This window comes from Globicephala melas, chromosome 7 (assembly GCF_963455315.2).
Source record: "Globicephala melas chromosome 7, mGloMel1.2, whole genome shotgun sequence".
Lineage (NCBI taxonomy): Eukaryota > Metazoa > Chordata > Mammalia > Artiodactyla > Delphinidae > Globicephala > Globicephala melas.
The window spans coordinates 32,805,025-32,821,026 of NC_083320.1; the positions used below are offsets into that span (position 1 = coordinate 32,805,025).

A 16,002-nucleotide genomic window follows, 5' to 3' on the forward strand; every position below is an offset into this window, starting at 1 on the left:
CTTGCTTCCCTGCCTGGGCAGGCAATAGGATATGCTCTGCAGCTGCCCCAGGTCTCAGTCCAGGCTTCCTGGTCAGGCAGAACTGGAGGCTATGCTCAGCAATGAGTTAGCTTTCAAGCAGTACCTAATTAGAGGGTCCAGTTATCTTCTTTAGGGAATTCTGGTCTTCTCTAAGATAGGTGTTTTAGTGTAGCTATTCATTTCACAGGGTTGTATGATTGTTTCAAAATTATCCTCATATTTAAATTTGTGTTCTTATTTTTTTTTCGTGTTCTTATTTTTTAATAAATATATATTATATGTACAGTCAACATATATATGAATTACTCTAGCTTTGGAGCCAGAAAAATCTGGGTTTGAATGCTGGCTTTTTTTTAAAACAAGTCATTTATGCCTCTCATTTTTCTTATCTGAAAAATGAGTCATACAGTCCTGCCTTGCAGGACATTAGGGCTAGATATATTTATCAACTATATAGCACACAGTAGGCATCCAATAAATGTGATAGGTATTTTTAAGTATACACATAAATACAGACCATATTGATAAAAGCAACTAAGAAGCTGTAATAATCATGAGCTCATATATCTAACATACCTTCAGAATTATGTTAGCTAATTCCAAGGTTAGCTAATTTTGCATGCATAATCCTGTACCTAAGTAGAGAACATTTTTTTTTAACAGTCATAAGTGAAATATAATGGACATTGTTGTAGTTTCACCATCCATCTATAGTATTATTTTGTCTTTTAAAGCCTGCTGTATCAGCAGTTATATCCCTTCTTTTATTGAAGTATAGTTTATGTACAATATTATATGTTACAGTGTACAACGTAGTGATTCACAATTTTTAAAGGTTATGCTCCATTTATATTGGATTGGCCAAAAAGTTATTTCGGGTTTTTCCATAACATCTTATGGAAAAACCCAAACGAACTTTTTGGCCAACCCACCAGTTATTGTAAAATATTGGCAAAAAAAAATATATATATATATAGGCTATATTCTCTGTGTTATACAATATATCCTTATAGCTTTTTTACAAAGCTATATAGCTTTTTTACAATATATCTTTATAGCTATTTTACATGTAATAGTTTGTACCTTTTAACGTCATACCCCAAACTTGCACTTCCCTCTTCCCTCTCCCTACTGGTAACTACTAGTTGGTTCTCTATATCTGTGTGCCTGGGTTTTTTTGTTATGTTCACTAGTTTGTTGTATTTTTTAGATTCCACATATAAGTGACATCATAGTATTTGTCTTTCTCTGTCTGACTTATTTCACTTAGCATAATACCCTCCAAGTCCATCCACATTGCTGCCAATGGCAAAAATAAACTCAAAATGGATTGAAGACCTAAATGTAAGGGTGGAAACCATAGAAGTCCTAGAGGAAGACATATGCAGAACACTCTTTGACATAAATCATAGCAATATTTTTTTGGATTCATCTCCTAAAGCAAGGGAAATAAAAGCAAAAATAAACGCGTGGGACCTAATCAAACTTAAAAACTTTTGCACAGCAAAGGAAACCATCAACAAAATGAAAAGGCAACTTATGCAATAGGAGAAAAAATTTGCAAATGATATGACCGATAAGGGGTTGTTATCCAAAATACATAAACAGCTCATACAACTCAACATCAAAAAAACAACCTAATTTAAAAATGGGCAGAAGACCTGAATAGACATCTTTCCGAAGAAGACATACAGTTGGCCAACAGGAACACGAAAATATGCTCAGCATTGTTGATCATCAGAAAAATGCAAATTAAAACTATAATGAGATATCACCTCACACCTGTCAGAATGGCTATCATCAAAAAGACCACAAATAACAAATGTTGGTGAGAATATGGAGAAAAGGGAATCCTCGTACACTGCTGGTGGGAATGTAAATTGGTGCAGCCACTGTGGAAAAACGTATAGAGGTTTCTCCAAAAACTAAAAATAAGGCTGCCATATGACCCAGCAATTCCACTCCTGGGTATATATGCAAAAATAAACCCAAAACAGTTATTCAAAAAGATACATGCATTTCAATGTTCATAGCAGCATTACTTACAATTGCCAAGATGTGGAAGCAACCTAAATGTCCATCAATAGATGAAAGGATAAAGAAGATGTAATGTATATGTACCCAGTCATAAAAAAGAATGAAATTTTGCCATTTGCAACAACATGGATGGACTTAGAGGGTATTCTGCTACGTGAAATAAGTCAGAGAAAGACAAATACTGTATGATGTCACTTATATGTGGAATCTAAAAAATACAACACACTAGTGAACATAACAAAAAAACCCCAGGCACACAGATATAGAGAACCAACTAGTAGTTACCAGTGGGGAGAAGGAGGAGGGGAGGGGAAAAATAGGGCTAAGGGATTAAGAGGTACAAACTACTGTGTATAAAATAAATAAGCTACAAGTATACATTGTACAACACAGGGAATATAGTCAACATTTTATAATAATTATAAATGGAGCATAACCTTTAAAAATTATGAACCACTATGTTGTACACTTGTAACATATAATATTGTACATCAACTATATTGCAATAAAAATTTTTTTAAATTAAAAATGGTCCTGGGGCTTCCCTGGTGGCACAGTGGTTGAGAGTCCGCCTGCCGATGCAGGGGACACGGGTTCATGCCCGGGTCTGGGAAGATCTCACATGCCACGGAGCGGCTCGGCCCGTGAGCCGTGGCCGCTGAGCCTGTGGGTCCAGAGCCTGTGCGCTGCAACGGGAGAGGCCACAACAGTGAGAGGCCTGTGTACCGCAAAAAAAAAAAAATGGTCCTAATAATAGTTGAAGATGTAAAAATCTTGGATTTTTTTTTCTTGTCATTCTTTTTTTTTTGCCACACTGCATAGCATGAGGAATCTTAGTTCCCCAACCAGGGATCAAACCCTGGCCCCAGCAGTGAAAATGCCAAGTCCTAACTCCTGGTCCACCAGGGAATTCCCTACCTTTGAGGGTTTTTTTTTTTTTTTGGTCTCTGTCTATACTGGGTTGCAAATTAGGTAGAGATGTGGGAAACAGACTCTAAGAAACTGGCTCCTAGTGTAGTAATAGGGCATAATTTATCCCAATATAGGCCCAAAACTTAGAGATAATTTTTTAAAAAAATGTTTGCCTATGGGTCTTTTGTTTGTATGTTTGATTTTTTAATGTTAAACATTAAAAAAATATGCTATCTTTTAAGTACGTACGTTTGATCTTTCCCTTCATATGAAATCACTACTCTAAATGAGAAATGTGGAGATGCTGCTCACAGCTATGCACAGCTCTTAGAAGAATAAAGCAGCCTTTGAATTAAAAGTACAACATACCCCGTTAGGAACACAGATTTGAGCCAGGCTGTCTGGTTTGAACCTGAGCTCCACTGTTAATTAATTGTGTGACCTTGAGCAAGTTACTCGACTTCTTGCCTTACTAGTGCCTCATCTGCAAGGTGGGGATGCCATGGTTATGGTGGCATCCGGTAGGGTTTTTATGAGGATCACCAAGGTTAACGTGCACCAAGCCCTGAGAAAAGTGCCAGGCACTCAGTAAGCTCTGTAGCCACATTAGCTGTTACTAGTTTCCAGGTCCCCAAACCATGCAGTATAGGATATGGAAGTTTGGCACAAAAATTGCATCAACTTCACAGTTTTGCCAAGTGTCAGCTCGTCTTAGAGCATCTGTCCAAGGCCTGTGCTAGGCCCAGGGAACACAGAGATGACCAGCTCCACTCCTCCACCAGGAAATCCTGAGTCTGATACAGACATGAGCAAATAAACCAGTAGAAGGCAGCATGGGGAATATTACCCATGTGTTATTAACTTGAAAAATTATAATCCTCAAGGAATAACCTCAAGTAATAATGTATTGTTAAGTGTATTTGTTTTCTATTGCTATGTAATGAATTATCACGGATTTGAAAAAAAAGCACAACATATCCAATCATTTATTCATTCATTCAACATAAAATGAATACCTGGGGCTTCCCCAGTGGCGCAGTGGTTGAGAATCCGCCTGCCAGTGCAGGGGATATGGGTTCGTTCCCTGGTCCAGGAAGATCCCACATGCCACGGAGCAACTAAGCTCGTGTGCCACAACTACTGAGCCTGTGCTCTAGAGCCCGTTAGCCACAACTACTGTGCCTGCGTGCCGCAACTAAAGCCCACGCGCCTAGAGCCCGAGCTCCACAACAAGAGAAGCCACTGCAATGAGAAGCCTGCGCACTGCAACAAAGAGTAGACCCCGCTCGCCGCGCGCAGCAACGAAGACCCAACACAGCCATAAATAAATAAATAAATAAGAATATCTGTTGTGTCAGAGACGTGGAGAGCAGGCAGAACAAAATATAGTTGACCCTTGAACAACGTAGGGGTTAGGGACACCAACCGCCTCCCCACCCCTACCCTCTGGCCCCCATGCAGTCGAAAACCCACATGTAACTTTTGACTGCCAAAATTTAGCTACTAATAGCCTACTGTTGAATGGAAGCCTCACTGATAACAATCAATTAACACAAATTTTGTATGCTATATGTATTGTATACTGTATTCTTACAATAAAGCTAGAGAAAAGAGAAAGTTATTAAGAAAATTATAAGGAAGAGACTTCCCTGGTGGAGCAGTGGTTAAGAATCTGCCTGCCAATGCAGGGGACACGGGTTCAAGCCCTGGTCCAGGAAGATCCCACATGCCACGGAGCAACTAAGCCCATGTACCACAACTACTGAGCCCTCATGCTGCAACTGCTGAAGCCTGCGCACCTAGAGCCCATGCTCCACAACAAGAGAAGCCACTGCAATGAGAAGCCCGTACACCGCAACAAAGAGTAGCCCCCGCTCGCTGCCACTAGAGAAAGCCCGCAAGCAGCAATGAAGACCCAATGTAGCCAAAAATAAATTAAAATTAAAAAAAAAATTATAAGGAAGATAAAATACCTTTACAGTACTGCGCTGTATTTATGAATACAGTACATTTACATTGTTTACAAGATGGGTCATCTATTAGTACCTACATCAATATTGTCTTACATAATAGAAAACACTGTAGATATTATATGTATTACTAACACTAGACATCAAAAATAAAAAGATAATGTGAAAAAGATTCATATTTATTTACAGGTGTAACGATTCATGTGTCTCTAACAAAGAAGCAGCAATATGATTGCATTATTGTAGCCTAGTGTAACTGCTAGACTGTTTGGATGCCTTCGGTGTTAACTCTGGGGCTCTGGATGGCCAGGGGCATTGTCCAATTTCAAAAGAACTTTAGAAGTCAGTCCCTTCCTGGCAAGGAACTTCCTGACTTCAGGGACAAAGCATCAGTGAAACCGATTCAGAAAAAGGGTTTTCATGGTCCAGTCCTTCTTGTTGTACAGCCAGAAGACTGGCAGCTGGTGTTTACCTTTTCCCTTCAAGGCTTGGGGGTTGGCAGCTTTATAGATGAGGGCAGTCCTGATCATGCATCTGACTGCATTTGCACAAAACAGAAGAGTTAGCCTATCCGTTCCTGCCTTAAATCCTGGTGCTCACTCCTCTTCCTTACTAATAAGTGTCCCTAGTGGCATTTTTTTACCAGAATAGGACAGTTTTGTCTGTATTAAAAACCTGTTCAGGCAGATATCCTTTCATATCAATGATTTTCTTAATGTCATCTGGGAACTCGTCTGCTGTATCTTTTTCAACACAGTTTCTCCTGTTATCTTGACCTTTTTTAAGCCAAACCCCTTTTTAAAATTATCAAACCATCCTTTACTGTCATTGAATTCTCCAGCATTAGATCCATCACCTTCCTTTTGCTTTATATTGTCATATAATGACTTTGCTTTTTCTCAAATCATATTAGTCTATAGGTACACCTTTCTTATAGCAATCCTGCACCCACATAAAAGCTGCATTTTTTTTTTTTTTTTTTTTTTTTTTTTTGCGGTACGCGGGCCTCTCACTATTGTGGTCTCTCCCGTTGCGGAGCACAGGCTCCGGACGCGGGCTCAGCGGCCATGGCTCACGGGCCCAGCCGCTCCGTGGCATGTGGGATCTTCCCGGACTGGGGCACGAACCTGTGTCCCCTGCATCGGCAGGCGGACTCTCAACCACTGCGCCACCAGGGAAGCCCAAAACTGCATTTTTAATACGAGATAAAAAGGTACTTTACCAAATGTGCGAGGTTTTTGCACCTGCTGGCACAGCTGCAGTGATGGCTTCATGAATTTCCTTTTGTTTTTTTTTTACAATGGTCCTTACCCTGGATTCATTTATCTTGAAATGGGCAACTGCAGCTGCATACCTCAATCTATGATACATACCAAGCATTTCAACATTTTCTTGTAATTTTCTGTGCTTCTTGGAAACACTTCCAGCATCACTAGTGGCACTTCCTATGGGTCCCGTGGTGTTATTCAGAGTTTACAGTATTACCGTAAACATGAAAAATACGCAAGACTTGAGAGATCAGTTTTTACTGTGATACACAATTTATTGGAGAAAGGAAATGGTCGTGTGGCGATGATTAGTGTCACACGGCATTTTAAGCTGATACTCCCAACACTTGAACTCACTGCAGTAGCAACCGGAGGTGGCTATGAAATTACTACAGTTAATTTTATGCAGTTATGATTTAATTACTGCATCTTTACGTTTGTTTACATTTCTCTCAGCTGCAAATTGTGCCATATCAATGTTTGTGTGCATAAGTTTTGATAAATTTTAACTTTTTATAATAGATTTGTGTGTATTTTATGGTAGTAAATGATAAAAATAGACTAGTATGTACATATATTTTATGCATTCATGACATACCTAACTTTTTCTTAATGATTTTGATATTTCTTGACTGTGAGGTTCTTCTGTGAGTTTTTTCAAATTGTCACAAATCTCCAAAATTTTGCCAGTGTATTTATTGAAAAAATCCACATATAAGTGGACCTGTGTAATTCAAACCCTTATTGTTAGGGTCAGCTGTATAAAATGGCCTTTCGGAGACTATAGAATGAGAACAAATCCACCAGGGAAGGAATAGGCTTTGGAATGTGAAAAACTTTATTTAATTGAGGTATAATTGACATATAACATTGTGTTAGTTTCAGGTGTACAACATGATGTTTGGCTATATGTATACACTGCAAAATGATCACCACAGTAAGTCTAGTTAACATCCATCCTCATACACAGTTACAAATTTTTTCTTGTGATGAAAACTTTTAAGATTTACTGTCTTAGCAACTTTCACATATGCACTACAGTATTAACTATAGTCGACATGCTGTACATTACATCGTTATGACTTATTTATTTGGAAGTTTTGTGCCTTTTGACTCCCTCCGCTCATTTTGCCTCCACCCCTGCCTCTGCCTCTAGCCTCCAGCACTGTTCTCTACATCTGTGAGCTCGGGTTTTGTTTGTTCTTTAGATACCACATATAAGTGAGATGGTACAGTATTCGTCCTTCTCTGACTTATTTCACTTAGCATAATGCCCTCAAAGTCCATCCATGTCATTGCAGATGGTAAGATATCATTCATTTTTTTATGGCTGAATAATGTTCTATTGTATATATGAACCACATTTTCTTTATCCATTCACCCATCGATGGACACTTAGGTTGTTTCCATATCTTGACTATTGTAAATAATGCTGCAATGAACATGGGGGTGCATTTAACTTTTTGAAATAGTGTTTTCATTTTTTTGGATAAATACCCAGAAGTGGCATTGTTGGATTATATGGTAGTTCTATTTTTAAATTTTTTGAGGAACCTCCATATTGTTTTCCATAGTCACTGCACCAATTTACATGGGATATGAAAATTTTTAACTTTCAAGAGGGCATAGATATAACAGAGGACCTGAATACCTGTGGGTATTACAAATTTATTTGTATATATATATATATATATATAGTGTTATATATATACATATGTGGTTTTTATATATGGTTCTTTAAATTTTTAGATATATGTATTATAATCTGATGTGGTCAATTGAACAGTTTGGTCACATCATAAAATACTATAGTAGGGGGGCTTCCCTGGTGGTGCAGTGGTTGAGAGTCCACCTACTGATTCAGAGGACATGGGGTTCGTGCCCTGGTCCGGGAGGATCCCACATGCTGCGGAGCGGCTGGGCCTGTGAGCCATGGCCGCTGAGCCTGCGCATTCGGAGCCTGTGCGCCGCAACGGGAGAGGCCACAACACTGAGAGGCCCGCGTACCGCAAAAAAAAAAACAAAAAAAAAACTATAGTAAATAAGCATGCTAAATTTCTTCTTGTTCAGCTATCTTTTATGTGCTTTTGTTTCAGCAACTGAAGATCACAAGGAAAAACATTCTGGAATAAGAGAATTTGGAGCACCTCAGTTTTCTAACTCTGAAAATGGTAAATTATAATTTCACTATATATATGGATAATTTATTATTTAAAATTCTTTAGTTTTTATTTAATATTTATTTCCATAACATGAAAATCTGTATAGGTCTCTACACAGGAATGCAATCCTATACTTTACTTTGTAGCACATGCCAATGGAAATTAAATAATTGCTTATTCTGTATGTTTCGGCCCTGTGGAATGTATCTCTGTAACTGTGAGGACATGTGGCACTGTGTTTATCTTACTGTCTCATGTGTCTCTACCAACCAGCAATGTAGGTACTCGGTAAATACTACCTTGAATGTCTCTGCCAAGCATTGCAAACATTTTCTCCTAGTTTGTCTTTCGAGTTTTCCTATAGTTGCTTCTTGCCATGAAAAAGTTTTAAACATTTTATGTAGTCAAATTTATTAATCTTTTATTTTATTGGATCTGGTTTTTGTCATATGCAAAACCCAGGTTAGAGGAGTTCGTTTATGTTTTCTTCTAATATTTGTATAGTTTTATTTTTTATATTTAGATCTCCAGTTCATTTGGAGTTTATTCATGCAATATGGCGTTAACAGTGGATTAAATGTTATCTTTTTGCAAATGGCTATCCTTTATATTATTTTTTTAAATGCCATGTTTGCCCCAGTAATTTGAGATAACTTCCAGTCATATGCTAGATTTCTATATGTATTTGAGTCTATTTCTGGACTTTCATAGAAACTTTTTTGTGTGTTTTTGTATCTGGTGGGACTAGTATCTTCCTCTTCGTTTCATTATTTTCTTAACTATTCTTGCATGTTTATTTTTCAATATGAGTTTTATATCAAACTGTCTAGCTCCATAAAAAAACTCACTGATACTTTTATTGTGATCACATTAAATATGAAAACTGACAGCTTGCTGATGTCAAGACATCCTAAGCAGAAACAAAGGGCATCTTTCTATTAAAGTTTACTTGTCTATCTTTCAGATATAGTTTTTTCTTAGAGGTTTTGAACATTTCTTGTTAAGTTTATTTCTGAATATTTTATTTCTTTTATTGCCATTATAAATGACATTTTCTTTCCATTTTATCTTTTAACTGTTTATTATTTTTTGTATTGATACAATTTTTGCATGTTAACCATATATCCTGCTACCTTGCTGAACTTGATTATAGTTTGAGTTAGTTTTATCATTGATTTTCTGGAACATTCCAGGTATACCATCATGTCTTCTGCAAATAGAGATAGTCCTGTTTTTTCTTTATCAATTCTTGTGACTGTAATTAATTTCTTTTGTTTAATTGCATTGGTTACTACCACCAGAACAATGTGAAATAGTATTGTTCCTGATCTTAGTGTCAATGCCTGTACTGTTTCTGAATTAATTAAGATGCTAGCTTTTGGACTGAGGTATATATTTGACAGTGTTAAGTATCCATACATTCCTGTTTTCTCAAGAGTTTTTATTAGGAATGATTGTTGAATTTTGCCAACAGGTTTTTCAGCATCTATGCCCTGTGAAAACATCTAGGCCCGTGATTTTTTGTGTTTTCTTCTCTATGGAAATTGATCTGTTTAAGCTTTCTATCTGTACTGGGACCAATTTTAGTAAATTATATTTTTCTCAGAAATTATTCATTTTGTCTAGGTTTTCTAATTTATTTACACAGAGTTGTACAAAATCTCTTGATTTTTTAACAGCTTTATCAAGGTATAATTTAAGTACCATAAAATTCACCCATTGTAAGTATAAAATTCAATGACTTTTAGTAAATTTATAGAGTTGTGCAACCATCACAATTGACTATTAGACTATTCCCATTACCCCCAAATTCTCTCATGCTTGTTTGCAATTAATCCTTCTCCTACTCCCCCACTCCCGCCAGGCTAGAGCGAATTTTCATCTGGCTGAATTGAGAAGTGGGTGGAAGAGAGTGGTTCTTAGTTCAAGTCTTCATTCTTTCTAAATTTTAATAGATTTTCTTGAGTAAATGTTTCTACACTTGGTAGAAACACTTGGTGTGTGTCCTTGGAACAACTTCCAGAGACTTTAAATGGTTGTTTTTAAAATCATTTTCACCAGTTACTTAAAACTGACGTGCGGGTCCCTAGACCTCATCATTCTATCATGCTGGAAGCCCCTATCTTTCATTTTTATTGATAATGATAAATAAATATTTATTAATGATATTTTATTGATATTTAGGGTCATGATTTTTCATCTTAGTTGTTATTTAAATATCCCATGGATTATGATATGAAATGTCTTCTTTATCATTTTTCTGAAATTCCATTACCCTTCCAACCAAGAATTGTTTAATAGAAGGTATAAAAATGTGCAAGTGGAAGAGATTTTTATCTTTCTGGTTTCATTAAAAAAGTTGTCTCATTTTATTGCATTATAATCAGAGTATGTTGTTCGTAATATTTCTATTTTAAGAAACTGATTTGTGTGTGTGCCTTAGTTGTAATTGATTTCTATGAATTTTCAGTGTGTGCCTGAGAAAAAGGTACATTTTCTGTTAGGGTTTGCTTATATTCAAAAGTAACTACCATGTTTTTTTATGCTGTTTAGATCTTTTATATCTTTACTTTTGTCCTCTTGGCCTGTTTTTTTACTGAGAGTAGTATATTAAAGTCTCCTATTTTTAATTTGTTTCAGTTTCTCCTTGCATTTCCTGTTTCTGTCTTACATAGATGGTTGCTTAATTATTTTATACATAAATACTCATAACTATTAATATTTTCATTGTGAAATGTCATTTTGATATGTAGCCTATCTAATTAGAAATTATTTTCACATAAACTCCTAATCAGTTTAATTGTTCATTAAAAATTATGTTAATAAAGTATGAGAACAATGAAACAAACTTGATTTGCCCTATATCCTACTCTCATTTCCTCAAAAAGAAAAAAACCATTCTGTTTTTATATTCACTCAACAGTTGCAAAAGATGTACCAGTAGATTCATTGGAAGATGATTTTGAGAAGGAATTCTCATTTCTGAACAGCCTCCTAAGTCCTGGTTGTTGGAGTGCTAGTGAATTTTCCCAGGAATGCCAGGCTGTCTTTGGGAGCCCCAAGGCCAGTCTTACATCCCAGGAGCCTTCTGGGGGGTCTGAGCCTCTTGCTCACTCCTCAGGATTCCTTCCTTCACAACTCTTCGACCTTGGCCTTCATGCTGCTGGAGCTTTCAACAGTAAGTGTCTATGCAACCTTTGGATACCCTTGAATTGTTGTATCTTTTTTTTTTTTTTGCGGTACGCGGGCCTCTCACTGTTGTGGCCTCTCCCGTTGCGGAGCACAGGCTCCGGACGCGCAGGCTCAGCGGCCATGGCTCACAGGCCCAGCCGCTCCGCGGCACGTGGGATCTTCCCGGACCGGGGCACAAACCCGCGCCCCCTGCATCGGCAGGCGGACTCTCAATCACTGCGCCACCAGGGAAGCCCGAATTGTTGTATCTTTGTGAAGCAAAAATATGTGCCTGTGGATGCTGAAATCAACAAGGAGATTGAGTTAGCTTCTGTACTACTGGATAAAATCTGCAGTCACACCAGTCAACGGGAAAAATAACAAATATCATTGGAGTCTGTCAACGAGAGTGAAATAAGGGCTGCTTTCCTGCCACCTCCACTAAACCCCACATTTTTTCATTGACTTTCCCAGGTGTCTTCTCTACATAGAAAATCAGTGTCTTGTTTAAAACTCTTGACCTGCTAAGTTACCCTGCCTAGGGCAAGTGATACTGTTTGTTCCACCTAGCAAAACTCGATGTGTTCTCTTCCTATGGGCTCAGAGTTAACAAGAGCAAAAGGAATAGGTCTGGAGCTGGTTCCACAGCAGCCTTCAGGGCAAGGCAGCGGGGATGGAGGACTGTGGTGGAAAGCTGGGAGCAGGAAAGGGTCACCTGCTTTACTTATATGTCAAGGACTCTCTCCACTCACCTGCTATTCCACCATCCTGTGTCCAACCCAACACTTTGGGAATCATTTTGCTCCCCACTTCCATATTGGTTCCGAAGTCCTGTCAATTCTGTTTCTAAAACGTGTCTCAAATTTCCCACTCCTCCTCCTCTGCCCTTTAGAACCTCATTTGGTTTCCTGGGTTACTGTGACTCCTCCTAACAGGTCTCCCAAACCCCAATTCGTCTTCCATGTTTCCTCCAAAATTCTCTCTCTATGAAGCAGATTCAGATGTCAGCACCCTGCTTACATTTTTCAAAAATAAAGCACCATTGACTCCAGGGTCAAACCTGCCTGTGCCTGCATTTCCACCCTTATCTCCTACCTTATTTCAAAATACCTGCCATTTTCGGTAACCGTACTGTTTCCAGACCCTTCTGAGGCATCTTTGCTCATGCCCCTCTTTGGCTGTAATGTTCTCTAATAGAGTGTGGACTTGGGCCCAAATATTAGGTTCCCATCCAGTGTTTCCTCCACCACACCAACCTTGAGGACTCCCTCAGTACTGCCAAGTAGAAATGCTTTCTCCCTCTTCTGGCCTCCTGCAGTGCTTTACTGGTTTTCATGGCTGTGATCATAGTTCTTTTTTTTAATATAGATTTTATTTTTGTTTATTTATTTTTGGCTGCATTGGGTCTTCGTTGCTGCGCTAGTTGCGTCAAGCAGGGGCTACTCTTTGTTGCGGTGCGCGGGCTTCTTTCTCATTGCGGAGACTTCTCTTGTTGCGGAGCATGGGCTGTAGGTGTGCTTCAGTAATTGTGGCTCGTGGGCTCAGTAGTTGTGGCTCACAGGCTCTAGAGTGCAGGCTCAGTAGTTGTAGCGCATGGGCTTAGTTGCTCCGTGGCATGTGGGATCTTCCCGGACCAGGGCTCGAACTGGTGTCCCCTGTGTTGGCAGGCAGATTCTTAACCACTGCACCACCAGGGAAGCCCTGCAATCATAGTTTATCCTGCCTTATATGCCTGTCTTTCAGCCTCACGGCACCTCACGGTGTCTTAATGCATTGTACTTTGTATTAAAATAATTATGTTCATACTTTATCTGCAAGACCATCATGCTTTATCCAGTCTTCAAGCACCTCAAGGGCATGATCTGTGGGGTGATTTATCTTGGTGCTTTCTATGACAGCAGCATAAAAGTTAGCTCAATAAATAAAATAAATATCAGTTAAATAATGACTCAGTAAGAATTGGTTAAATAACCTAAAAGTAAGAATGGACCGTACGATTTGATAACGAGTCCCCGTCTAGGATAATTCAGATGTTTTGCTTGTGGTAAAATTTTAGACAGCAGTTATTCTCGTGTGGCATATTGATGGCCCAATAGTTATAAAGATTTACAAACTGATTCACTGTCTGCTATGAACTCCCGCTCTTTCTCCTTCACTTGCCACATCACCAGCAGCTCTGGACTCTTCTCTTATTTTCTGGCCGTACAATATCAACAGGATTTCTGCACTAGTCAGAACGTCTGTCTTGGTTCCTGCCTGCAGGCTGACGGGATATTCCCACGTAATAGCCAAGGCAATTGTGTTTGAGTGTCTTGCTGAGTCATCAGGCAGTTTAAACTGTTAAACTTCTCCCAGCACAGGACTCTTCCTACTTCATTAGTCTCTCCTTTATGTCTACCTCTTTTTCTCCTGTGATGTAGACCAGGAAGATGAGCTGCCCTGAGGGTTTAAAGATCTATGTTCTAGGAGCCCCAAGTAGGAACTTGGGCCTCAGATGATCTCTACTGTACAAGGAAGGTAGTAGGCCAGATAATCTAAGTTCCTTTCTAGTGCTGTGTTTTAATTATAGTATAAATACGTTTTCATGTTACAGTAGACATTGCCCTGTGTTACTAGTATTCATAATGATACTTTTTAAGGAGTATATCATATTTCATCACATTTGTCCACCATAATACACTTAATTCCTTCCTTATTGTTTCTACTTTTTCACGTTATAGATAATGCTGCAATAAACAAAATCATGCATGTACTTTTTCCTTCAGTTAAATTATTTCCTTAAGATAAATTTCTAGGAATGGGATTACCAAGTCAAAGGGTATAAACCTATTATTCATAGGTTTCAGGATTCTAATTGTCATGTTTATTTCCTCTCTTCCTGACTCCTTACAGCTTCTCTTTCTACACCTTATCCATTTGCCATTGTTTTAAAGAAAAAAGGCTTATATATTTATTTCAGAACCACTTTGCAAAATGTAAGAAAGTCTAACTCTAGCTGGGACTAAACTTAGATGATTTGAATAAAATTCATAATAGCAGATATATGTCTTATTCTGTGGAATATTGCCCTGGTACAAAGATTGGAGGACTTTTATTAGATATTTTCCCCTTTTCCTGTTTTGCTGATGCTACTTTCTACTTGATTAATAATGGATAATTCATTATTTCTCTTTCCCCAGGCTGGGCCTCCCAAGGGGGATTAGAACTTCCTCTTTCACACATTGATAACCAGTCAGTGCCTTCACAGAGTCCAAAGAAATTAACAAAATGTAAGTTATTTACTTATATTATCACAAGTAATATGCCATCATATTAACAATCAGTCAAATTCAGGTAAATTTAGAAAAGGACCATGTTACAGTCTTCACCTCATATTGTCCAGAAAAGTACTTTGTTAATAATGAATTAAAATGAAAGCTGTATCTAGCTATCCCTCACTGTGGAAAGAATGGAACAGAAATTGTGAGCTGCCATAGTAAACTAAATTCTGTACCTTAATCTTTTATATTTTGTGTTAAGGTTTGTTGATAATGGATAATACCATTAGGGATAGAAGATGCCCTTTGTTTACAGAATGCCTATTGACAAAGAACGCGCCCAGGGTCTTAGCATAAGGCCTGGTACGTAGTAATTGCTAATATATATTGAGTACTTACTATATATATTTTTTAAATTTATTTATTTTTGACTGTGTTGGGTCTTTGTTGCTGTGCCCGGGTTTTCTCTAGTTGCAGTGAGTGGGGGCTACTCTTCATTGTGGTGCGTGGGCTTCTCAATGCAGTGGCTTCTTTTGTTGCGGAGCACGGGCTCTAGGCGTACTTACTATATTTTGTCTGCAGAGCTGGTCCATGTTGTAATTACCATGTAGGATATACATAGAAAATTGACACATTCTCTGTCTTGCAGGATCTTAGATACATATTAATCTTAGTCACTGATGCTGATTTACCTTTTTAATTGGACATAATTTCAGATGTACAGAAATATTTCATAAATGAAAATGGCACAAAGAACACATGTATATCCTTTACTCAGATTCACCTGTTGTATTTTACCCCGTTTGCTTTATGCAGGCTTGTGTGTGTGTGTGTAATGCGTGTGTTATTTTATCTGAACCACTTGAGGGTAAGTTACATACACCATGACCCTTTACCCCTTAATGCTGCAGTTTGTGTTTCCTAAGAATAGGTATATTCTCTTGCACAACCATAGTATGGCTGTTAATATTAACGTAATCCTTTTCTATGATCCACCATGTATGTGTATTCCATTTTTGTGAGTTGACTCCATAATGTCCTTTATGGCACTGTCCCCCTCTGGGACAGAGAGTCTAGGGTCATGTATTGTATTCAGTTGCCATGTCCCTTTAGTCTCTTTTAATCTGAAACATTTTCACAACTTCTCTTTGATTTCTGGACATGGGCATTTTAAAAGAATATAGCCCCTCTGGTCCACTGTTTT

The 16,002-nt window shown here is 38.1% G+C and overlaps 1 protein-coding gene across 2 annotated transcripts in view; it reads left to right on the forward strand.

Annotated features, from left to right (window-relative positions):
- Positions 1-16,002, forward strand: part of ICA1L (islet cell autoantigen 1 like) — a 69,414-nt gene that overhangs the window by 46,722 nt on the left and 6,690 nt on the right. For both annotated transcript variants that reach the window (XM_030854414.2, XM_060302040.1), the window contains exons 10-12: positions 8,305-8,379; positions 11,294-11,548; positions 14,721-14,810. In XM_030854414.2, coding sequence (XP_030710274.1) covers positions 8,305-8,379; positions 11,294-11,548; positions 14,721-14,810 — 420 coding nt within the window. The remainder of the gene's footprint in view (positions 1-8,304; positions 8,380-11,293; positions 11,549-14,720; positions 14,811-16,002) is intronic.